The sequence below is a fragment of the Pelophylax lessonae genome (genome assembly GCF_965119305.1).
Source record: "Pelophylax lessonae genome assembly, chromosome: 7".
Taxonomy (NCBI): domain Eukaryota; kingdom Metazoa; phylum Chordata; class Amphibia; order Anura; family Ranidae; genus Pelophylax; species Pelophylax lessonae.
In genome coordinates this window covers 299,725,975-299,751,952 of record NC_138774.1, presented here as the reverse complement: position 1 = coordinate 299,751,952, position 25,978 = coordinate 299,725,975, and the positions used below count along the sequence as shown (strand labels likewise).

The following is a 25,978-nucleotide window of genomic DNA, read 5'->3' as shown; positions in this document are numbered from 1 at the left end:
GCCACCTGACCCGGCCTTCGCCACCTTCTGACCCCCCCTTCGCCCCTCGCCACCTTCTGACCCCCCTTCGCCCCTCGGCCTTCGCCACCTTCTGACCCCCCCCCCTTCGCCACCTTCTGACCCCCCCCCCTTCGGCCCTCGCCACCTGACCCGGCCTTCACCACCTTCTGACCCCCCCTTCGCCCCTCGCCACCTTTTGACCCCCCCCTTTGCCCCTCGGCCTTCGCCACCTTTTGACCCCCCCCCCCTTCGCCCCTCACCACCTTTTGACCCCCCCTTCACCCCTCGGCCTTCGCCACCTTTTGACCCCCCTTCGGCCCTCGGCCTTCGCCACCTTCTGACCCCCCCATTCGCCCCTCGCCACCTTTTGACCCCCCTTCACCACTCGGCCTTCGCCACCTTTTGACCCCCCTTCACCCCTCGGCCTTCGCCACCTTCTGACCCCCCCCGTTCGCCCCTCGGCCTTCGCCACCTTCTGACCCCCCGGCCTTCGCCACCTTCTGACCCTTCGCCCCTCAGCCTAACACCGTCTGTACCTTCAGAGCTCAGATTATTCCCAATTCCTGCACCATCAGAAATGCAGAGGTTAAAGTAAAACTATGGGAAAAATTCTCCTTCATTTTGGATATAGGAACGGAGGGTTATAACCTGTCAGATTTGGGGGTCGGCCATATTTTTGGTTGGAAACTGATCTACACCACCACCTTTGTGTTTACATGCTTAATCATATGGAGAGAGTGTAAGTACCCTGTGTGCAGTTTCTACATGTTTAATAAATCGTTTTTAGAGATATCTGCGCAATGATTGCTTTTCATTTCCTCATTTATACGTTTTGGAGCTTGTGTTCATGCTGTTAAGGAATCTGGATTCACTGACCAAGTGATTTTACAAGAGCTGACTGACTGCTGCTCAACCCAGTAGTCATTGGAATCTGGTAAGAGTGTGTTTCTACCTCTTAGTGGGAAGGAAACAGGTGATCCACCACCATCTTTTATACCTTACGTCACTGGAGGACTGTTCGGAATTATTTTGAGTGCTGCTGTTTATTCGATTTTAGAGCAGCAGTAGTCAACCTCAGCACTCCAGCTGTTGTGAAACTACAAGTCCCATGAGGCACTGCAAGACTGACAGCTACAGGCATGACTCCTAGAGGCATAGGCATGATGGGATTTGTAGTTTTCAGCAAAGCTGGGAGTGCCAAGGCTGCCCACCCCCTCTGACCTAAGGCTGCCCACCCCCTCTGACCTAAGGCTGCCCACCCCCTCTGACCTAGAGCTACAGTATGGGGAGGCAAAGTGCCTTCTGGCAGAGGAAGAGATACGCTTTGGGTGTGCAGCTTTACCTGGATCTCATGGTTGAGTTTGCCGACGGTTTTCTCAGTGGATTCTCTGAGTTTTAGCAGCTTTGACTGCTCATTCAGCTTCTTCTTGAGGTCGTTCATCTGACCCTCCAGCTCTTGCAATCTCTTTCTCCGACGCTCGCTGAGCCTGCAGGAAGAAAAGCCTTACAATTTCTTTACATCTAAAATATATACGGAACCAATCAGTTGTTCCCATCCATGTGATTACTGAGCGGCTGCAGGCGGCCACCATACGCATGGACTTTACAGCCCGTCACTTACTTGGCTTGGTTGGTGTCTTTCTTGGCGGAGTGAAGAGCCAGAATCAGGTCTTCCTTCTCCTTCTGCAATGCTCCCACTTCACTCTCAAGGGTCTTTATATTACTCTGTAAAGGAAACCACAATGGCATAAAACTATCAGCAGCTGGCACCCGCTGATTGGTTTGTTCTGCAGCGAATAGCAGCACAGCCGGGGGGGTGGGCGGATCACGTCTAGGCATGTGATCTTGTGCAGAGTGGCCTCTAGCCAGGAAATTAGGTGGGCTTTGACTTGCTGCAGCTTCTAATGCACATTGTGAGAAGCTCAGTGTGCAGTGAAATCAGAGGAAGCCATCTCAATCCAGGAGAGGAGCCGGTGCACCCGCGCAAGACTGAAGGGGGGGGAGGAGCCGCTGCACCCGCGCAAGACTGAAGGGGGGGGGGGGGGGGGGAAGGAGCCGCTGCACCCACGCAAGACTGAAGGGGGGGGGGGAGCCGCTGCACCCGCGCAAGACTGAAAGGGGGGAGAAGCCGCTGCACCCGCGCAAGACTGAAAGGGGGGAGGAGCCGCTGCACCCGCGCAAGACTGAAAGGGGGAGGATCCGCTGCACCCGCGCAAGACTGAAAGGGGGAGGAGCCGCTGCACCCGCGCAAGACTGAAAGGGGGAGGAGCCGCTGCACCCGCGCAAGACTGAAAGGGGGAGGAGCCGCTGCACCCGCGCAAGACTGGAAGGGGGGGGGGGGGAGCCGCTACACCCGCGCAAGACTGAAGGGGGGGGAGGAGCCGCTACACCCGCGCAAGACTGAAGGGGGGGGAGGAGCCGCTACACCTGCGCAAGACTGAAAGGGGGGGGGGGGGGGGGGGGGGGGAGGAGCCGCTACACCTGCGCAAGACTGAAGGGGGGGGGGGGGGGGGAGGAGCCGCTACACCTGCGCAAGACTGAAGGGGGGGAGGAGCCGCTACACCTGCGCAAGACTGAAGGGGGGGGGGGGGAGGAGCCGCTACACCTGCGCAAGACTGAAAGGGGGGGGGGGGGGGAGGAGCCGCTACACCTGCGCAAGACTGAAGGGGGGGGAGGAGCCGCTACACCTGCGCAAGACTGAAGGGGGAGGAGCCGCTACACCTGCGCAAGACTGAAGGGGGAGGAGCCGCTACACCTGCGCAAGACTGAAGGGAAGGATGGAGTTCAACTTTAGTGCATTCTCCACTCTATACAGATCTTAAAATAAACCCGCATTACACACATGCCTTTAAACCTGTAATAAAGTGACAACTCTCACAGGGGTAGTTTATACTGACAACTCTATTCAATAAACAATCCATGTTGTCACCATACCAGGTATTCATTCTGCATGGGCTCCAGGTGGCTGTCATTCTGTGCCATCTTCCTGGCCAAGGCTTCCTTTAGAACCAATGCTTTGTTGAGCTCGATCAGCTCCTTGGAGAGTTGGGCCTGTCGGAGGGCATGGTGGGTGGTGAACCCGTCAGAGTTGCGTTTCTCTCCGCTGTCCGAATCTCTCTGCAGGCAAGAGGAAAAGGAAAAGATATGAAGTGGATGTAACAGATACTGCCTAAAGTACAGACAAATGCAGTTTACGTATTGAATCAAATACAAAAATGTATCTTCCACTGGTAAGCACCCAACCCATTCAAAGAAATCGCATTGACTACCCAGAAGTCCCACCCCTCCATGAACGTGATGTCACCTGTCATAGGTCTAGAGTAGTGGTCTCCAAACTGCAGCCCTTTGCTTGCTTTTATATGACCCTGGGGCCCCAATTCCTCCCGCTGACACCAACCATGGGGGGCCCCAATTCCTCCCACTGGCACCAACCATGGGGGGCCCCCAATTCCTCCCACTGGCACCAACCATGGGGGGCCCCAATTCCTCCCACTGGCACCAACCATGGGGGGCCCCAATTCCTCCCACTGGCACCAACCATGGGGGGCCCCCAATTCCTCCCACTGGCACCAACCATGGGGGGCCCCCCAATTCCTCCCACTGGCACCAACCATGGGGGGCCCCAATTCCTCCCACTGGAACCAACAATGCGGGCCCAATTCCTCCCACTGGAACCAACAATGGGGGCCCAATTCCTCCCACTGGAACCAACAATGCGGGCCCAAATCCTCCCACTGGAACCAACAATGCGTGCCCAATTCCTCCCACTGGAACCAACAATGCGTGCCCAATTCCTCCCACTGGAACCAACAATGCGGGCCCAATTCCTCCCACTGGAGCCAACAATGCGGGCCCAATTCTTCCCACTGGAGCCAACAATGCGGGCCCAATTCCTCCCACTGGAACCAACAATGCGGGCCCAATTCCTCCCACTGGAACCAACAATGCGGGCCCAATTCCTCCCACTGGAACCAACAATGCAGGCCCAATTCCTCCCACTGGAACCAACAATGCGGGCCCAATTCTTCCCACTGGAGCCAACAATGCGGGCCCAATTCTTCCCACTGGAGCCAACAATGCGGGCCCAATTCCTCCCACTGGAACCAACAATGCGGGCCCAAATCCTCCCACTGGAACCAACAATGCGGGCCCAATTCTTCCCACTGGAGCCAACAATGCGGGCCCAATTCTTCCCACTGGAACCAACAATGCGTGCCCAAATCCTCCCACTTGAACCAACAATGCGTGCCCAAATCCTCCCACTGGAACCAAAAATGCGGGCCCAATTCCTCCCACTGGAACCAACAATGCGGGCCCAAATCCTCCCACTGGAACCAACAATGCGGGCCCAATTCTTCCCACTGGAGCCAACAATGCGGGCCCAATTCTTCCCACTGGAGCCAACAATGCGGGCCCAATTCCTCCCACTGGAACCTACAATGCGAGCCCAATTCCTCCCACTGGAACCAACAATGCGGGCCCAATTCCTCCCACTGGAACCAACAATGCGGGCCCAATTCCTCCCACTGGAACCAACAATGCGGGCCCAATTCCTCCCACTGGAACCTACAATGCGGGCCCAATTCTTCCCACTGGAACCAATATTGGGGGCCTTCTTTTTTTTCCCCCACTGACATGGAGACCTTTTCTACTCCCACTGGCCGCAGTCCGGCCCTCCTAAAATCTGAAGGACGGCACACTGGCCCGTTTAGAATGTTGAGACCCCTGTGCATGAGAGGGAATGCTTCTGTAAAGAAGCCCTACGAGCCACCAGGCCCATCATCCTAAAATGGAAGCACCAGGCAGACCAGGGGACTACTTTTCCAATCCGATTGGGTCACAGATCTAGCCTCACCTCTTCAGATTTTGGGGAGCCTGTACCCTCAATCATTGCCTCAATTGATGCCGCTATTCCCGATCCTTCATCCTGGGGGGAAAAAAAACAAAAAACACAAATGTTTAAAACACATCTCCAGAAGACCATGACCAATAAACAGAAGGCAAATCCTGTGGCTGCTGACTTTAATACTTCCCTTTCCAGGGAGCCTGCGATGTCGGCACCTGAAGCGGATTTTGGTATCGGCTCTCAGGTGCTGCCGCTGCCATCCAGGGTAAGGAAACCCTGCAATGAAGCCTTGCGGCTTCACAGCTGGTCCCCTACTGAGCATGCGTGAAACGCGCTGCACTTTGTAATTGACCCGGTGGCGGAGGAAAAAGGAGGGGGGGCCGAACTTCTGAGGGACAGAGCCGTGGCGCTATCTTCCGGAAGTGGGGGAAGGGTACCTATCAAAAACCGGTACCGGTTCCCCCACCTTCCCCTGAAAGGTGCCAAATGTAGCACCAGAGGGGGGGGGGGGGCAGATATTAGGAAGTTCCACTTTTGGGTGAAACTCCACTTTAAATACAGATTTAACCACTTCAGTCCCTAAAGATTTACCCCCCACTCCTAAAAGGAGAAATCCACCCTAATACTAAAATCCCTGAATCTATACGCACACAGAAGAAATCCGTATACTTACCTTTTTTAAAGCGGATCCGACCCATTCTCCAGTAGTGGAAGCCCTGCAGAGGACACGGCCGACAACGGCTGTGAAATGAAAGGGAATTGATGTCACCCATAGATTTACTATGGGGCTTCCGCTGTTGGCTGTGTCCTCTGCACCCGCCTACACAGTGAAGCCGCCGCGTCCAGCGATTTTTAGCGGGACTGCGACGTTGCCGCGGGGACCAGAGACACCAATACAGTGATCGGTGCTAAAAATATGCACTGGACACTGGCTGGGAAGGAGTTATCAGGGGAGATCAAAGGGTTAAATGTGTCCTTAGGAGGTGCTTGCTGTGTGTGGGGGGGAGGTGCTCTGACTGGTGGAATGCAGAGATCCATGTTCCTGCTTAGCAGAAACACAAGATCTCCATCTTCCCCTCTCACAGAACGGTGGTCTGCCTTGTTTACATAGGCCGATCGCCGTTCTGCCTGTCTCTGGAACGATTGCGGTTGGCTGGCGGTCATTGGGTCCACCGGACCTGCTGATTGGCAGGTCCCTCTGCCCAATCAATGTGCGATCGCGCCACCTAGTGGCTATTGAACATCATGAGGTACAGGTAAGTAATTTTGCGCAATAGAGCCTCTTTGCCGCAGTAAACGTACGTTAGGCAATCGGCAAGTGGTTAAAGCAACCTAACGGACATCGCTCTTGGCCAGGCCCTCCCACAATCTGTGTTTCAGCCCATTGGTTGGTGTGAGGTGCATCAGAGGAGTGGGGGCAGGGTGTGGTGGAGAGTGACGTCCTTTAGTTTGCTATGAATTTATCCAAGATTCCAGCTGGCACCCGGGGCTTGGAGAGTAATCAGTAAGGGGAAGAAAGGGCCCTACTCAGCTGGCATCCGGGGCTTGGAGAGTAATCAGTAAGGGGAAAGGAAGGGCCCTACTCAGCTGGCACCCAGGGCTTGGTGAGTAATCACTAAGGGAAGGGCCCTACTCAGCTGGCACCCAGGGCTTGGCGAGTAATCAGTAAGGGGAAGGAAGGGCCCTACTTAGCTGGCACCCAGGGCTTGGCGAGTAATCAGTAAGGGGAAGGAAGGGCCCTACTTAGCTGGCACCCGGGGCTTGGCGAGTAATCAGTAAGGGGAGGGAAGGAAGGGCTCTACTCAGCTGGCACCCGGGGCTTGGTGAGTAATCAGTAAGGGGAAGGAAGGGCCCTACTCAGCTGGCACCCGGGGCTTGGTGAGTAATCAGTAAGGGGAAGGAAGGGCCCTACTCAGCTGGCACCCGGGGCTTGGTGAGTAATCACTAAGGGAAGGGCCCTACTCAGCTGGCACCCAGGGCTTGGCGAGTAATCAGTAAGGGGAAGGAAGGGCCCTACTTAACTGGCACCCAGGGCTTGGTGAGTAATCAGTAAGGGGAAGGAAGGGCCCTACTCAGCTGGAACCCGGGGCTTGGTGAGTAATCAGTAAGGGGAAGGAAGGGCCCTACTCAGCTGGCACCCGGGGCTTGGTGAGTAATCAGTAATGGGAGGGAAGGAAGGGCCCTACTCAGCTGGCACCCGGGGCTTGGTGAGTAATCACTAAGGGAAGGGCCCTACCCAGCTGGCACCCAGGGCTTGGCGAGTAATCAGTAAGGGGAAGGAAGGGCCCTACTTAGCTGGCACCCGGGGCTTGGCGAGTAATCAGTAAGGGGAGGGAAGGAAGGGCTCTACTCAGCTGGCACCCGGGGCTTGGTGAGTAATCAGTAAGGGGAAGGAAGGGCCCTACTCAGCTGGCACCCGGGGCTTGGTGAGTAATCAGTAAGGGGAAGGAAGGGCCCTACTCAGCTGGCACCCGGGGCTTGGTGAGTAATCACTAAGGGAAGGGCCCTACTCAGCTGGCACCCAGGGCTTGGCGAGTAATCAGTAAGGGGAAGGAAGGGCCCTACTTAACTGGCACCCAGGGCTTGGTGAGTAATCAGTAAGGGGAAGGAAGGGCCCTACTCAGCTGGAACCCGGGGCTTGGTGAGTAATCAGTAAGGGGAAGGAAGGGCCCTACTCAGCTGGCACCCGGGGCTTGGTGAGTAATCAGTAATGGGAGGGAAGGAAGGGCCCTACTCAGCTGGCACCCGGGGCTTGGTGAGTAATCACTAAGGGAAGGGCCCTACCCAGCTGGCACCCAGGGCTTGGCGAGTAATCAGTAAGGGGAAGGAAGGGCCCTACTTAGCTGGCACCCGGGGCTTGGTGAGTAATCAGTAAGGGGGAAGGAAGGGCCCTACTCAGCTGGCACCCGGGGCTTGGTGAGTAATCAGTAAGGGGAAGGAAGGGCCCTACTCAGCTGGCACCCGGGGCTTGGTGAGTAATCAGTAATGGGAAGGAAGGGCCCTACTCAGCTGGCACCCAGGGCTTAAGAGCCCCCGGAGCAGTATCCTTGTGTGGATTTCTTAAGACATAACATCTGCTTTATCTAACTACCATTACACAGACCATAAACGGGCCTCACTGAGGTACTAGTGCAGCGCCATGCATTATGGGATATGTTGTAGGACCGCCTCACCTGAAGGTGTGAGATCAGATTTTGCAAGTTGCGGATAACCTCCACATTGTCCTTCATTTCCTGGTCTTCTAGAGTCTCCACCATCTTCTGCAGATCCACTTTGCAACTAAGATTGGAAATAATAAAAAATGAGCGACACCAAAACTTCTCCACTCACATGACCTTTATATATATTTTGCATAAATCCACATACGCTGCATGCTGTCGAAGCTCATTCATTTTACTGGTTAATTTTTCGTTTTCCTGTTCAGTCTAGAAAAAGAGAAAAAAAAAAAAAAAAAAAAAAAAAAAAACACCATTTAGTAAAATTGTACCAACATTATATTGGTTATGGTGAGAGTAGACAGTCACCGGCTTCTTTGCCGGCACTTCCTGTAATAAAGACTACTCACTACTGCTCTCTCATTGTGCAGGAGGACTGGTCTGGTCTCCGCCCCCACCTATAGTTTTCTGCAAGCAGCCTGTAGTGGGTGGAGTTTGTTGGGCACCTCCTACAGCTCTGCTTACTCTCCTTGAGCAAGGGGGACTGGTCTCGACTCCACCCCCCGTAGTTTACTGTAGTGGGTGGAGCTTGTTGGGCCCCTCCTACAGCTCTGCTTACTCCTTGTGCAGGTGGACTGGTCTCGTCTCCGCCCCCCCTCATGTAGTTTACTGTAGTGGGTGGAGCTTGTTGGACCCCTCCTACAGCTCTGCTTACTCCAGTTGTGCAGGGGGACTGGTCTCCCCTCCTGTAGTTTTCTGTAGTAGGTGGAGCCTGCTGGGCCCCTCCTACAGCTCTGCTCACTCGCCTTGGGCAGGGTAACCTCCTCAATTAGTGAGCGGGGCGATGTGCAGGAATCCTGGTGCCTCCTGGGATATAAGTGACACATCAGGAGGCACTGATGTCATTCGCCCAAGTGAGCGCCAAAGAATGGAGAGGGGCGGGCCGAAACTGCTGCATAAATTGACAGCGCTATGAAAGTACCAGAAATAAATACAAATATACGCATCACTGACAGAACAGCGGTCTGCCTTGTTTACATCGGCAGACCGCCATTCCGTCTTCACGGGGAGCGATCGCAGGTGGCTGGTGGACATCCTCCCCCTCTGGCCAATCGGCGCGTGATCGCACCACCACTTTCTATTACATGAAGCAACATACAGGTACGTGGTTTTGCGTAATAGAGCCGACCTACTGCTGAAAAACGATGGCGGCTGATCAGCAAGTGGCAGAAAGGAAGAATAAAGAAGGGGGGGGGGAGCCTACTGAAGTCCATTATCTTACCAGGATTATCTTCTCCAGAATCTGGGCCGTCTGTTCTGCAGCTTCACTCAGCTCTTGACTTAATTTTCCATTTTCTTCCTCCAAAGTTTTGGTTTTTATCATCAGTGACTGGAGGTTTTCAGATGGCGCCATGCTGAGGACAAAAAGGCAAAGTCTCAGTCATTAAAAGGGGAAATCCAGGGATGGATCTTTTATACACTTTCATTGTTCCAGCTTGGACCTAACTATGTATAGAGCACACCTGACTGCTGCCCCTGAAAGCGGAAAATCACTGAAATAGACATCCCTACTACTACTACTACTACATCCCTACTACTACTACATCCCTACTACTACTACATCCCTACTACTACTACATCCCTACTACTACTACATCCCTACTACTACTACATCCCTACTACTACATCCCTACTACTACATCCCTACTACTACATCCCTACTACTACATCCCTACTACTACATCCCTACTACTACATCCCTACTACTACATCCCTACTACTACATCCCTACTACTACATCCCTACTACTCTGAGCTCCACTGACTTCCGGGGTGCCCTGTTGCATTATGAACACAGGAGGAGGTCAGGCACTGGGAACAGGCACCATGCAGAGACTCTCCCCCCCCCCCCCCCCATTACAAATTCCTTCCCCCTAAAATCCCCCTAAGGCCTGAGACCTGATCAGACGCTCCATGCACCCCTATGGAGCAGACATGTCCGCTGACACCCGCTGCTATCCAATCCTGTCTGTGAAATCCAGACGGATGGAATGAAAGTGGACAGGTGGTCCCTTTTCATCCCATCTCCCATAGAGGAGAGCGGGGTCTATATGACAGGTATATCTCTGCAAAGTAAGCAGAGACAGATCTGCTATCCGCCTGCTCAGCGTATCGATCCCCACTGAGCAATAAAGGAGTCCGCCGGGTGGAGAAAGGACCCTTATACTTACCTGAACCTCATCTAGATCCATCAATGTTGTATGAGTTTCAGCAGCGCGACGTGATTGGTTCACTCTGCTGTCAAAGTCAGCCAGCCAAAAATGTAATAAAAAGGGAATAAATCTTTCCCCTAGTTTGTAGACGCGATAACTTTTGTGCAAACCAATCAATATATACTTATTGGGATTTTTTTTTGTTACTAAACCTATGTAGCAGAATACATATTTGCCTAAATTGTTGAAAAAAATATTTTTTTTACAATTTTTTTATTGGGAATAATTTATAACAAAAATAAAACTTTTTTTTTTTTTTTCAGAATTGTCACTTTTTTTTCCCTTTATAGCTCAAAAAATAAAAAACCACAGGAGGTGATCAAAACCCACTCGATTTGCGTGAGAAAAAAAAACAAATTTGTCAGTTAAAGTAACGCAGTGCCGTTTCACAAAAAATAGCCTGGACATTAAGGGGATAAACCTTTCAGTCCTTAAGTGGTTAAGGCCCCATGCACTATATATATATATATATAATTTTTTTTTTTTTTTTTATTTTCCTCTGCAAAAAGTTACATTGTGAACGGCCGCAGCACTTAGTAGAGGGTTCCAGGCCTCGTCTGATCACACATCTCCGATCCCCACTGCGAAGAAATACTAATTCATGGCAGTGTACAGGCCTAGGCGGCCATGTGAATGATGCCTAAAGCACACAGCTGCACAAGGGAGGTGTCCTGTAGTCCAGGGGAATAAATGGGCAGGGCTTGTAATGCTCCTTAGTATTCTAGTGCAGCGAAGACCTAAAAAACGTCATTACTGAGAAAGGACCGAACAAAAAAAAAAAAAAAAAAAAGAAGAAGAAGAAGAAGAAGGGGGGGGGGGGGAGAGAATGTCAGGATTGAACCAGTGAGAATTCCGGGTTCTTACCTCGTCAGTACAGGTAGGGTCCCTCCATGGGCTTGCAGCAACAACACCTGCAGATCTTGTACCTGTAGAGAGGGTAATATATGTATGTAGGTTGCATGTAGTAAATCTGGATGGAACACGTTTATTATCCTCACATCTATTTTACCTGCTGCTTCAGGCGCTGAATTTCTGCAGCTTGTGGATCGGTATTGACGATCGGCTTATTCTTTATCTTTCTGGCTCGGTCTGCATAGCGCAGGGTATTAAGGGTCTCCTCCATGTTTGAATCGGCGGGGCTAACACACGCTATCATCAGTGTGTGACTGTTCCCTCCAAGGGAATCTGCAAAATAAAAACATTTCTTAAAGTTGGGACTTTAGCAAGACATCTATATGCAGAGCTGAACTACATCGGTGTGCTTCATTTTACCCATTTCTCTGTCCCAGCAGAGACTCCGCTCCCCCTGGCCCCCTCCCAGCAGAGACTCCGCTCCCCCTGGCCCCCTCCCAGCAGAGACTCCGCTCCCCCTCCCAGCAGAGACTCCGCTCCCCCTCGCCCCCTCCCAGCAGAGACTCCGCTCCCCCTCGCCCCCTCCCAGCAGAGACTCCGCTCCCCCTCGCCCCCTCCCAGCAGAGACTCCGCTCCCCCTCGCCCCCTCCCAGCAGAGACTCCGCTCCCCCTCGCCCCCTCCCAGCAGAGACTCCGCTCCCCCTCGCCCCCTCCCAGCAGAGACTCCGCTCCCCCTCGCCCCCTCCCAGCAGAGACTCCGCTCCCCCTCGCCCCCTCCCAGCAGAGACTCCGCTCCCCCTCGCCCCCTCCCAGCAGAGACTCCGCTCCCCCCGCCCCCTCCCAGCAGAGACTCCGCTCCCTCAGGCCCCTCCCAGCAGAGACTCCGCTCCCCTCGCCCCCTCCCAGCAGAGACTCCGCTCCCCCTGGCCCCCTCCCAGCAGAGACTCTGAAGCCTTCTAAAACCTTATGTGAACACAGAGCACAAGGGAGTGGGGGGGGGGGGGGGGTGAGCCAACCAACTACTGAGGAGCCAGAGACGACTCACTGCTGAGGTCCTGAATCATTGCGGTGGAGATGGGGGCCAAAGCTACAAAGTCATTGCTAAGAGGGTAGGGCTACACCAAGGGTCTCCAAACTGTGACCCAAGGGCCAGATTCAGTACTTTGCATGTCTTTATCTGGCCCTATGGAATTCCTCCCACTGACACCGACTGGTGGGGCACCATTCCTCCCAACGACACCAACTGGTGGGGCACCATTCCTCCCACCGACACCAACTGGTGGGGCACCATTCCTCCCACAGACACCAACTGGTGGATGACCATTCCTCCCACAGACACCAACTGGTGGATGACCATTCCTCCCACAGACACCAACTGGTGGATGACCATTCCTCCCACAGACACCAACTGGTGGATGACCATTCCTCCCACAGACACCAACTGGTGGATGACCATTCCTCCCACAGACACCAACTGGTGGATGACCATTCCTCCCACAGACACCAACTGGTGGATGACCATTCCTCCCACCGACACCAACTGGTGGATGACCATTCCTCCCACCGACACCAACTGGTGGATGACCATTCCTCCCACCGACACCAACTGGTGGATGACCATTCCTCCCACCGACACCAACTGGTGGATGACCATTCCTCCCACCGACACCAACTGGTGGATGACCATTCCTCCCACCGACACCAACTGGTGGATGACCATTCCTCCCACCGACACCAACTGGTGGATGACCATTCCTCCCACCGACACCAACTGGTGGATGACCATTCCTCCCACCGACACCAACTGGTGGATGACCATTCCTCCCACCGACACCAACTGGTGGATGACCATTCCTCCCACCGACACCAACTGGTGGATGACCATTCCTCCCACCGACACCAACTGGTGGATGACCATTCCTCCCACCGACACCAACTGGTGGATGACCATTCCTCCCACCGACACCAACTGGTGGATGACCATTCCTCCCACCGACACCAACTGGTGGATGACCATTCCTCCCACCGACACCAACTGGTGGATGACCATTCCTCCCACCGACACCAACTGGTGGATGACCATTCCTCCCACCGACACCAACTGGTGGGGCACCATTCCTCCCAATGATACCAACTGGTGGGGCACCATTCCTCCCAATGACACCAACTGGTGGGGCACCATTCCTCCCAATGACACCAACTGGTGGGGCACCATTCCTCCCAATGACACCAACTGGTGGGGCACCATTCCTCCCACTGACACCAACTGGTGGGGCACCATTCCTCCCACTGACACCAACTGGTGGGGCACCATTCCTCCCAATGACATCAACTGGTGGGGCACCATTCCTCCCACTGACACCAACTGGTGGGGCACCATTCCTATTCTACGATACCCATTATGGGGCACTATTATTCTTCCTACTGACCACAAGTGCTATGCAAATTTTTTTTACTCCCAATGACCACAGTCCAGTCCCCCTTAAATCTGAAAGACAGTTAACTGTCCCCTTTGTTTAAAAAGTCTGGAGACCCCAGGCCTACACCATCAACAGAATGGAGTTTGAGGTCTTTAATAATTATGCTGGGATTTTCTTTTTATGAATTACCCCACAGTGCCTGTAGCTATAAAACGGTCAGTGTGGCCTTGTTTGCAGTTCCTTTTACTGCTGGAGTGTATGCAAGACCATGAATACCCACATAGGCCTGGCCACAGTCACTTTTAGCTGTATAAAAATATCGCCAATAGGAATTCTGAGCCTGAACACACAGTTGCACAATATATTGCGTTTGATACCGAAGAATAAAGAAGACTATAAATCTATAAAACATTTAAGCATTTCAATTTTACTGACACTTCTGCTCTTTTTCTTCAATAAATAAAACAATCCAGCTCACCTTGTAGAAGACGAGTCAGCTTGGAGTCTCTGTAGGGCACAAATCCGCCTCGCTTAGATTCATCCCCCAAAGCGCTGATGACGTTTCCCAAACACAACAGGCCGCGATTTATACTGATACCTGGGAGAGGAAGAACGTCAGTTGGGTAATATACATCTACTGACCATCACTAAAAACAATTCAGTAAAAGCACAGCCAACCCCCCCCCTCCCCCCCACCTTTACAGTCTATGCAAGCCATGTTAGCTTCTACTTAGATCTGTATTCTACATGGTGCTGCCCGCGTCACCAGCCAGGGGGCACCAGCCGCATCAACAGCCAGGGGGCGCCAGCCGCGTTCAACAGCCACTGGGGCGCCAGCCACATCATATATAATGCTATATAGTTTAGTTCAAAGTTGACATATGCACCCCAACAACTGCTACAGTCATCACCAGAGGCAAACATTGATTGAAAGTGGAGCTTTACCCAAAAAGTGGAGCTTTACCCAAAAGGGGAACCTCCAGGATCACTGTGTTCATTTGTGACAGAACGGCGGTCTGCCTTTTTATATAGGAAGACCGCCATTCTGTCCCTGGGGAGCGATCGCAGGTGGCCGGCGGACTTCATGTCCGCCGCACCCGCTAATGGGCTTTCCCTCTGTCCAGTGTGCACGCGCACCCCACACTATTACATGAACGCACAGGTACGGTGTCACAAGCCAGGGGGTGCCAGCCGCGTCACCAGCCATGGTCGCCAGCCCCGGGCACCAGCCGCATTCACCAGCCACGGGCGACAGCCGCGTGAGTGCTATATAGTTTAGTTCAGAGTTGACATACGCAACCCAACAACTGCAACAGTCGTCACCAGAAGCAAACCTTGATTGAAAGTGGAGCTTTACCCAAAAGGGGAACCACAAGGATCACTGTGTTCATTTGTGACAGAACGGCGGTCTGCCTTGTTTACTTATGAAGACCGCCGTTCTGTCCCTGGGGAGCGATCGCAGGTGGCCGGCTGACATTACGTCCACCGGACCCGCTGATTGGCTCCCCCTCTGGCTAGTGTGAGAACGCACCCCCCACTATTACATGAATGCACAGGTACATTGTTTCGTGTAATAGAGCCGACCTGCCGAAGTAAAACTACAGTGGCTGGTCAGCAAGTGGTTAGAAAAGGTGAGCAGGGACAAAAAAGGACGAACCTTCCTTTAAACGATCGCCTTCAGCCTTTGTCTTTTTCTGTCTTTCAGACCCAGCCAGATCGACGAGGTGCAACTTGGAACGAAAACTGTTGTTTCTGAAAGAATTACAAACCAACCTGGTTAGAGGGCTTCTGGGGGGTGAACAAGGCAATCAGAGTGGAAACATGTTGAAATCGGGTACCTGCTGCCCCCTCCACTAATGCCTCATTTCCACTGAGCAGTTCGGTTCTGCACAGCTCAGTGCGGTTCGGTACCCCTTGATCAGGCTTGCGTTTCCACCACCAACAGTACCCCAACAGTGTAGCTCCACCCTGTTGGTACCCCAACGAAAAAGTCCCAAAAAAGTGGTACGGTTCAGAATTAGGGTACCATTCAAAACTTTTGACAATGAAAACGTACCGAACCGCTCAGTGGAAACGAGGCATAAGAGAGGAAGCCTTAAAGCGGAACTTCCCCCTTTTGGGTGGAGTTCCGCTTTAATGAATGTAGTGAACTCACTTGTCATCGGCTTTCTTTTGATCGATAGAGATGGTGAAGATGGCGTGTGATCGGGAGGACTGGGAATTCATGGCCGTGGAAGCCACCGTGCGGGAACTATTCCCCTGCTCCAGACAAGACACCATATCCAGCGCAGTCTTCACATCGCGCTCAGTGAGGCCGCAGATCTGAAATCAAATGGGTTTAAAATGGATTTGCAGCCCCCATAAAAATACGCCCGATATGTAAAAGTGCTGCAAATACAAAGCAACCCACCTTAATGCCTTCCTTGGGGTCCTCGCGGATGCTGATTGGTGCCGCTTTATCTCGAGGAGCGAAGAGAAGATCCAGAATTTCTTCATTGTAAATCTGGAAAGGAAATCTATTTTTGTAATGAAAAACCTTTAGCAAAAGTTGAATCTGTTTTTGCTTCCTTTTCAATCAATTTGGATAAAGTAGGAAACAGAAACCTAAAAAACTCAAAACAATGTCAGCAACCCCCTCCCCCTTGTCCCAAAGTGAAGAAAACTGTCCCCCCAATGGAACATTTCCCAACTATCCCTGTTCTGGGGACAATTTTAGGATCTTCCATCATTTTCTGTTCCAGTGACATCAGCAGTAAATGAGCGAATCAAACCTAGCTGGGAAATGACAAAAACCTGACAGAGGCCCCAACACGTCCATACTCCGGGGTTGTGAATGGTTTTGCCCACCATTCTTCTCATAGACGACTCACCTCCAAATAGGAAACTTTTATCAGAAATTCCCAGTCGCTTCGTTGCTCGATTTCGTTAAACAAAGCTTTGATGACTCTGGGGATGACGCCCACAACTGGCTCGTTCTCCTGGTCGTGGGTATAGGCTCCTCCCATAGAGTAGGTCTTCCCTGAACCGGTTTGACCATACGCAAGCACAGTTGCATTGTAACCTGAATGAGAAGAGATTTATAGTCGATTAAAGCTGAAGGTTAGGTTCAAAAACTTTGCCAACTCAGATACTACCTAGTAGTAAACTAGTAGGGACATCACTTTCCCTGGTCCACCAGCCCTGCTAGGCCCCGCCATGTCCCCCCAGCCAAGCCCTACCACAGGCTCCCCCCAGCCCCTGGTCCCAGCAGCCCTGCCATGTCCCCCCAGCCAAGCCCTACCACAGGCTCCCCCCAGCCCCTGGTCCCACCAGCCCTGCTAGGCCCCGCCATGTCCCCCCAGCCAAGCCCTGCCGCAGGCCCCCCCCCCCCCCCCCCAGCCCCTAGTCCCACCAGCCCTGCTAGGCCCCGCCATGTCCCCCCAGCCAAGCCCTACCACAGGCTCCCCCCAGCCCCTGGTCCCACCAGCCCTGCTAGGCCCCGCCATGTCCCCCAAGCCAAGCCCTACCACAGGCTCCCCCCAGCCCCTGGTCCCACCAGCCCTGCTAGGCCCCGCCACGTCCCCCCAGCCAAGCCCTACCACAGGCTCCCCCCAGCCCCTGGTCCCACCAGCCCTGCTAGGCCCCGCCATGTCCCCCCAGCCAAGCCCTACCACAGCCCCCCCCCCCCCCCCCAGGTCCCACCAGCCCTGCTAGGCCCCGCCACGTCCCCCCAGCCAAGCCCTACCACAGGCTCCCCCCAGCCCTGCTAGGCCCCGCCACGTCCCCCCAGCCAAGCCCTACCACAGGCTCCCCCCAGCCCTGCTAGGCCCCGCCACGTCCCCCCAGCCAAGCCCTACCACAGGCTCCCCCCAGCCCTGCTAGGCCCGCCATGTCCCCCCAGCCAAGCCCTACCACAGGCTCCCCCCAGCCCCTGGTCCCACCAGCCCTGCTAGGCCCCGCCATGTCCCCACAGCCCCCCCCCCAGCCCCTGGTCCCACCAGCCCCGCCACGTCCCCCCAGCCAAGCCCTACCACATCCACCACAGGCCCCACCCAGCCCCTGCTAGGCCCCACCATGTCCCTCCAGCCAAGCCCTACCACAGCCCCCCCCCCCTGGTCCCACCAGCCCTGCTAGGGCCCGCCACGTCCCCACAGCCAACTCCTACCACAGCCCCCCCCCCCCCCCCCCAGCCCTTGGTCCCACCAGCCCTGCTAGGCCCCGCCACATCCACCACATGCCCCACCCAGCCCCTGGTCCCACCAGCACTGCCCCGTCGCTGGTCCCCCCAGTCCCGGTCTCATACCCTCACTGAGCAAATCAAGAGATACCCCCCCATTCTGTGTCTAGCGGTCAGAACTTACCTTTGAAAAGCCCGTGAATGAGTGGGGCAACAGCAGAGGTATAGACCTCCTCCTGCTCGGCGGACGGGTCGAAGACGTAGTCATAGGTGAAGGATTTCTCATTGCCCACAATCACCTGAAACAACAAACAGAAGTCAGTGTGTGCAAATGGCAGCCAAGAGGAGAGAGAGAGAGAGAGAGGAGGAGCACCGGCTACAGAGGGGAGCCACAGAGAGAGGAGGAGGAGCACCGGCTACAGAAACGAGAGACCCACAGAGAGAGGAGGAGGATCACCGGCTACAGAGACGAGAGACCCACAGAGAGAGGAGGAGGAGAAGGAGAGCCGGCTACAGAGACGAGAGACCCAGAGAGAGAGAGAGAGAGGAGGAGGAGCGCCGGCTACAGAGACGAAAGACCCACAGAGAGAGGAGGAGGAGGAGCGCTGGCTACAGAAACGAGAGACCCACAGAGAGAGAGGAGGAGGAGGAGCACCGGCTACAGAGACGAGAGACCCACAGAGAGGAGGAGGAGGAGGAGGAGTGCTGGCTACAGAGACGAGAGACCCACAGAGAGGAGGAAGAGCGCTGGCTACAGAGACGAGAGACCCACAGAGAGAGGAGGGGGAGGAGCGCCGGCTATAGACGAGAGACCCACAGAGAGAGGAGGGGGAGCGCCGGCTATAGACGAGAGAGCCACAGAGAGGAGGGGGAGCGCCGGCTACAGAGACGAAAGACCCACAGAGAGAGGAGGAGGAGCGCTGGCTACAGAGACGAGAGACCCACAGAGAGAGAGGAGGAGGAGGAGGAGGAGCGCCGGCTACAGAGACGAGAGACCCACAGAGAGGAGGAGGAGGAGGAGCGCTGGCTACAGAGACGAGAGACCCACAGAGAGGAGGAAGAGCGCTGGCTACAGAGACGAGAGACCCACAGAGAGAGGAGGGGGAGGAGCGCCGGCTACAGAGACGAGAGACCCACAGAGAGAGGAGGGGGAGGAGCGCCGGCTATAGACGAGAGAGCCACAGAGAGAGGAGGGGGAGCGCCGGCTATAGACGAGAGAGCCACAGAGAGGAGGGGGAGCGCCGGCTAGAGGGGAGCCACAGAGAGGAGGGGGAGCGCCGGCTAGAGGGGAGCCACAGAGAGGAGGGGGAGCGCCGGCTAGAGGGGAGCCACAGAGAGGAGGGGGAGCGCCGGCTAGAGGGGAGCCACAGAGAGGAGGGGGAGCGCCGGCTAGAGGGGCGAGCCACAGAGAGGAGAGGGAGCGCCGGCTAGAGGGGCGAGCCACAGAGAGGAGGGGGAGCGCCGGCTAGAGGGGCGAGCCACAGAGAGGAGGGGGAGCGCCGGCTAGAGGGGCGAGCCACAGAGAGGAGGGAGAGCGCCGGCTACAGAGGGGATCCACAGAGAGAGAGGAGTGTCGGCTATAGACGAGAGAGCCACAGAGAGGAGGGGGAGCGCCGGCTAGAGGGGAGCCACAGAGAGAGGGGAGCCACAGAGAGAGGGGAGCCACAGAGAGAGGAGGAGGAGCGCCACAGAGAGAGGGGAGCGCCGGCTACAGAGGGGAGCCACAGAGAGAGGAGTGCCGGCTACAGGGGGGAGTGAGGAATACCTGAGGCTCTCCAGGGGCGAAGGTCAGGCAGCTCTTACAGCCTTCGTTGAGTTCTTTGTTGACCAAAGGTCGGCACCTCAAAGCCACTCGAACCGGGATCCCTTCATCCTTTCCCATGGTGCACCAAAACCGACCTACCAAACCAGAGGAGACAGACATTACCCACTGCAGAGACCGTATAATGTACTCCCTTCATACATAACAGTAAGACCTGTGAATGGAGGAGGGGTGCACAAATGTCACAATCTTCTATCCCCCAATCACAGAGCAGTTTACATTTAGAGAAGAGAACACAAAAAACAATTCCTGAACGGAGGAGGAACAGGGATGCCACAATTATTCCAGTTTGCGGTAGAATAGGCCTCTGAGGCTTGATGTCTGGTATTCAGTATCTCACAGAAGTAAGTACACCCCTCCCATTATTCTATCTTTTCATGTGACAACACTGAAGAAATGAGACTTTGCTACAATGTAAAGTAGTGAGTGTACAGCTTGTATAACAGTGTAAATTTACTGTCCCCTCAAAATAACTCAACACACAGCCATTAATGTCTAAACCGCTGGCAACAAAAGTGAGTACACCCCTAAGTGAAAATGTCCAAATTGGGTCCAAAGTGTCAATATTTTGTGTGGCCGCCATTATTTTCCAGCACTGCCTTAACCCTCTTGGGCAGGGAGTTCACCAGAGCTTCACAGGTTGTCACTGGAGTCCTCTTCCACTCCTCCATGATGACATCACAGAGCTGGTGGATGTCAGAGACCTTGCACTCCTCCACCTTCTGTTTGAGGATCCCCACAGATGCTCAATAGGGTTTAGGTCTGGAGACATGCTTGGCCAGTCCATCACCTTTACCCTCAGCTTCTTTAGCAAGGCAGTGGTCATCTTGGAGGTGTTTGGGGTCGTTATGTTGGAATACTGCCCTGCCCCCCAGTCTCTGAAGGGAGGGGATCATGCTCTGCTTCAGTATGTCACAGTACATGTTGGCATTCATGGTTCCCTCAATGATCTGTAGCTCCCCAGTGCCAGCAGCACTCATGCAGCCCCAGACCATGACACTCCCACCACCATGCCTGACTGTAGGAAGACACACTTGTCTTTGTACTCCTCACCTGGTTGCCCCCACACACGCCTGACACCATCTGAACTAAATAAGTTTATCTTGGTCTCATCAGACCACAGGAGATGGTTCCAGTAATCCATGTCCTTAGTCTGATTGTCTTCAGAAAACTGTTTGCAGGCTTTCTTGTCCATCATCTTTAGAAGAGGCTTCCTTCTGGGATGACAGCCATGCAGACCAATTTGATGCAGTGTGCGGCGTATGGTCTGAGCACTGACAGGCTGACCCCCCACCCCTTCAACCTCTGCAGCAATGCTGGCAGCACTCATACGTCTATTTCCCAAAGACAACCTCTGGATATGGCGCTGAGCACGGCACTCAACTTCTTTGGTGGACCATGGTGAGGCCTGTTCTGAGTGGAACCTGTCCTGGTAAACCGCTGTATGGTCTTGGCCACCGTGCTGCAGCTCAGTTTCAGGGTCTTGGCAATCTTCTTATAGCCTAGGCCATCTTTATGTAGAGCAACAATTTTTTTTTCAGATCCTCAGAGAGTTCTTTGCCATGAGGTGCCATGTTGAACTTCCAGTGACCAGTATGAGAGAGTGAGAGCGATAACACCAAATGTAACACACACCTGCTCCCCATTCACACCTGAGACCTTGTAACACTAACGAGTCACATGACACCGGGGAGGGAAAATGGCTAATTGGGCCCAATTTGGAGATTGTCACTTAGGGGTGTACTGACTTTTGTTGCCAGCGGTTTAGACATTAATGGCTGTGTGTTGGGTTATTTTGAGGGGACAGTAAATTTACACTGTTATACAAGCTGTACACTCACTACTTTACATTGTAGCAAAGTCTCATTTCTTCAGTGTTGTCACATGAAAAGATAGAATAAAATATGTTTACAAAAATGTGAGGGGTGTACTTACTTTTGTCAGATACTGTCTTAGGGGTCCACATATGTAATCATTTAGTGATTGGAGGAGGGGCAGATGAAGGTTACAGTCTCTCTCCCCCAATCGCAGAGCAGTTACTTTGCATTTAAAGAAGGGAACACAAAAGACATTTCTTGAATGGAGGAGGTGCAGGGATGCCGCAATTATTCCATGATGGAGAACTCTCATATGAAGACGTCCGCTATACTGGGGGTCCAAATGGAAACAATAAGTCCTCCATGTATGTCAGGTGATTATTTAGGATACGGTCATTGTAAGGACCCTTCTAAACCTCTATGATGGACACCTTACCAGCACCCACCCATCTCGGTGACAGTGCCCAGTGCTTCTGGGTATGGGGGAGCATGTGACCTCCTGCCTTGCGACAATGAAGGGGTCTAGCAGCCAATCGCTAGGACTGAACACAGTCACATGACACAAGGAGCGAGGTCACTGCTCCCCTTAGTGCCTGACCCCGGGGGTTTAGTTCTGGCTGTGACAAGGAAAGTGGTAGTGGGGGCAAGGGTCGGGGTTGCTGGTGGAGGGGGGCGAGGGTCGGGGCTGCAGGTGGAGGGGGACCAGGGTCGGGCTGCGGCTGGTGGTGGAGGGGGGTGAAGGTCGGGCTGCGACAGGGGAAGTGGTAGTGGGGCGAGGGTCGGAGTTGCTGGTGGAGGGGGGCAAGGGTCGGGGTTGCTGGTGGAGGGCGAGGGTCGGGGTGCGACAGGGGAGGTGGTAGTGGGGGCGAGGGTCAGGGTTGCTGGTGGAGGGGGGCGAGGGTCGGGCTGCGACAGGGGAAGTGGTAGTGGGGGGCGAGGGTCAGGGTTGCTTGTGGAGGGGGGGGTGAGGGTCGGGCTGCGACAGGGGAAGTGGTGGAGGGTGGCGAGGGTCGGGCTGCGACAGGAGAAGTGGTAGTGGGGCGAGGGTCGGGGTTGCTGGTGGAGGGGGGCAAGGGTCGGGGTTGATGGTGGAGGGGCGAAGGTCAGGCTGCAACAGGTGAATTGGTAGTGGGGGCGAGGGTCGGGGTGCGACAGGGGAGGTGGTAGTGGGGGCGAGGGTCGGGGTTGCTGGTGGAGGGGGGCGAGGGTCAGGGTTGCTGGTGGAGGTGGGGGCGGGCTGCGTCAGGGGAAGTGACAGTGGGGGGCGAGAAAATCTATTTTCTTAAAGTGTTTGTAAAAGCAGGGAGGTGCATTCTATGTTTTAACCACTTCAGTCCCGGAAGATTTACCCCCGCCCCCTTCATGACCAGGCCATATACGCAGTCATGCGACGCTGTACCCAAATATAATTGATGTGCTTTCTCCCCCCCCCCCCCCACAAATAAAGCTTTCTTTTTGGTGGTATTTGATCACCTCTGCGGTTTTTAATTTTTTGCGCTATAAACAAAGGAGCGACAATTCTGAAACAAAAACTATTTTTTACTTCAAAAAAAAAAAAAAAGTACCGTATATACTCGAGTATAAGCCGAGTTTTTCAACATGTTTTTTTCATGCTGAAAAAGCACCCCTCGGCTTATACTCGAGTCACTGACTGGAGTGTCTTTTTAAAAATGGCGCCGCTCGGCGCCGACGTGTCACTGCGCATGTGCCGCATGCCCGGAAATAGCCAAACGTGTTCGGCTTTTCCCGAGCATCGGTGGCGCATTTGCGGTGACGTATGGCGGCGCCGGGTGGCGCGATTTTTAAATCGAAGACGGCGCCTCACCGACAGGTAAGTGAGATGCCTCCGCAGCCCCTGTATTTCCTCATGCAGTGCTGCGGGCATGGTACAGGACATTCTCCTGTACCATGCCCACAGCACTGCATCTCCTGTGCCATGCCTATACATACTGTGCCATGCCTGTACCATGACCTGTGCCATGCCTGTACCATGACCTGTGCCATGCCTATACCTTCACCTGTGCCATGCCTATACCATGCCCTGTGCCATGCCCTTACCATGACCTGCGCCATTTCCTGTACCATGCCCGCAGCCCCTATTTTGTGTCTCGTGGTGGTCCAGTTGGGTCCAGTAGCTGCAGCATTTTCCATCCTAGGCTTATACTCCAGTCAATAAGTTTTCCCACTTTTTTGTGGCAAAAGTAGGGGGTCTCGGCTTATATTCGGGTCGGCTTATACTCGAGTATATACGGTAATTTCTTCATCACTTTATACCAATATGGTTAAAAAAAATAAATAAATCCCAATACGTGTACATATTGGTTGGTTTGTGCAAGTTATTGCGTCTCCAAATTAGGGGATATCAGAGCTGCACGATTCTGGCTAAAATTATAATCACTTATAGACTTAGAACTAAACTAGAGAAACTTAACATAAATAAATCCCCGGGACCGGATGGCTTGCACCCAAGGGTTCTTAAAGAGCTCAGCCAGGTGATTGCCAGACCATTATTCCTGATCTTTAAGGATAGTTTACAGACGGGTATGGTGCCAGCTGATTGGAAAAAAGCCAACGTGGTACCAATATTTAAAAAGGGGCCGAGATATATCCCGGGTAACTATAGGCCGGTCAGCCTAACATCTGTAGTTTGCAAGATTTTGGAGGGGATGTTAAGGGACCACATACAAGACTTTAGTAATGAAAACGGTATTATAAGTAGTAATCAGCATGGATTCATGAAATATCGTTCGTGCCAAACCAATCTATTAACCTTCTACAATGAAGTGAGCTGCCACCTAGATAAAGGTAAGCCTGTGGATGTGGTGTATCTGGACTTTGCAAAGGCCTTTGACACCGTTCCCCACAAACGCTTACTGTACAAACTAAGGAAGGTAGGTATGGACCATAAGGTGAGTACCTGGATAGAGAACTGGCTCCAGGGGAGAGTACAGAGGGTGGTGATTAATGGGGAGTACTCTGATTGGGCGGGTGTGGAAAGTGGGGTCCCCCAGGGTTCTGTCCTGGGACCAATCCTGTTTAATTTATTCATAAATGATCTAGAGGAGGGGATATCTAGTACAATCTCAGTATTTGCGGACGATACTAAACTAAGCATGCCAATATCTTCTATGCAGGATGTGGAAATCTTACAAGCGGACCTGAACAAAATAACGGGGTGGGCAACTGCATGGCAGATGAGGTTTAATGTTGAAAAATGTAAAGTAATGCACTTGGGGGCCAGAAACCAGAAAGCAAGCTACTCACTAGGGGGGGAACCTCTGGGTGAGTCTAGGATGGAAAAGGACTTGGGGGTACTGGTAGACAACAGGCTTGGCAGTGGCATGCAATGCCAAGCCGCCGCAAGCAAAGCCAACAGAATACTGGGATGTATAAAAAAGGGGATTCACTCCAGAAATAAAGAGATTATTCTCCCGCTCTACAAGACTCTGGTCCGGCCACATCTGGAGTATGCTGTCCAGTTCTGGGCACCGGTCCTCAGGAAGGATGTGCTGGAACTGGAGAAAGTCCAGAGAAGGGCAACAAAAATAATTAGGGGAATGGAGGACATCAGCTATGAGGAAAGACTACAAGCACTGAACCTTTTCTCTCTGGAGAAGAGACGATTGAGGGGGGATATGATATCAATGTACAAATACTGTACTGGCGACCCTCGCATAAGGAACAAACTATTCAGAGAGAGGAGATACAATAAGACACGTGGCCACTCACTAAAACTTGAGGAAAGGCGGTTTAACCTTAAAGTGCGTAAGGGGTTCTTCACTGTAAGAGCGGTAAGGATGTGGAATTCTCTTCCACAAGCAGTCACATCAGCAGGGAGCATTGATAGTTTCAAAAAACTATTAGATGGGCACCGTAAAGACCACAACATACAGGGGTATACAACGTACAACATACAGGGGTATACAATGTACAACATACAGGGGTATACAATGTACAACATACAGGGGTATACAATGTACAACATACAGGGGTATACAATGTACAACATACAGGGGTATACAATGTACGGTTAAAAGCATACACACGGACTTCCGGTTCCCATGTAGAAGGCAGCGCGGGACATCGGCTCCAGGACACATCGGCTTAATAACCCGCAATATTGCCCATCCGCACCCGCTTTTGCTGCCATCTGCCTCCCAGTGACTCGAGGACCCGACCGCTATGGATTGTTTTCTCCACCACGGCGGTGCGCCGCCGACGGCCCAAATCAAGTCCACGGCTTCAAGTGCGGCCTACTCAGAGGAGGACATGGCGGACGCCGCCCCCCCTCAGGCGCCACAAACGCAGCCACCTCAACCCACGACAACCTTACCCGAGGCTCAGATCACCTCCTTGGCACAGGCTGTGGCCACCCTGCTGTCCCCCACGATTAAAGATGCTGTGGACAAAGCCATATCTGAGGGGATCACCCAGATAAAGAGGGAGATAGGAGAACATGCACACCGGCTGACAGAAATAGAACACAGGATGTCTGACCTGGAAGACGAGCTCCAGGGATCTTTTGCGATGGACCAGCAGGCCAGACAGACACAGAGGTACCTTCTAGATAAAGTGGACGATCTGGAGAACAGATCTAGGAGAAATAACCTCCGGATCATAGGCCTGCCAGAGACCTAT

The 25,978-nt window shown here is 53.5% G+C and overlaps 1 protein-coding gene across 1 annotated transcript in view; it reads right to left on the bottom strand.

The window, feature by feature from the left end:
* Positions 1–25,978, bottom strand: part of KIF4A (kinesin family member 4A) — a 57,262-nt gene that overhangs the window by 17,225 nt on the left and 14,059 nt on the right. The window contains exons 2-17 of the mRNA XM_082263968.1: positions 19,467–19,600; positions 17,886–18,000; positions 16,416–16,606; positions 15,956–16,048; positions 15,701–15,867; positions 15,203–15,297; positions 14,024–14,143; positions 11,283–11,458; positions 11,138–11,199; positions 9,284–9,416; positions 8,213–8,271; positions 8,020–8,125; positions 4,856–4,927; positions 2,935–3,117; positions 1,622–1,725; positions 1,343–1,487 (exon numbers count right to left, since the gene is read on the bottom strand). Coding sequence (XP_082120094.1) covers positions 1,343–1,487; positions 1,622–1,725; positions 2,935–3,117; positions 4,856–4,927; positions 8,020–8,125; positions 8,213–8,271; positions 9,284–9,416; positions 11,138–11,199; positions 11,283–11,458; positions 14,024–14,143; positions 15,203–15,297; positions 15,701–15,867; positions 15,956–16,048; positions 16,416–16,606; positions 17,886–18,000; positions 19,467–19,583 — 1,938 coding nt within the window. The 5' untranslated portion in view covers positions 19,584–19,600. The remainder of the gene's footprint in view (positions 1–1,342; positions 1,488–1,621; positions 1,726–2,934; positions 3,118–4,855; positions 4,928–8,019; positions 8,126–8,212; positions 8,272–9,283; positions 9,417–11,137; positions 11,200–11,282; positions 11,459–14,023; positions 14,144–15,202; positions 15,298–15,700; positions 15,868–15,955; positions 16,049–16,415; positions 16,607–17,885; positions 18,001–19,466; positions 19,601–25,978) is intronic.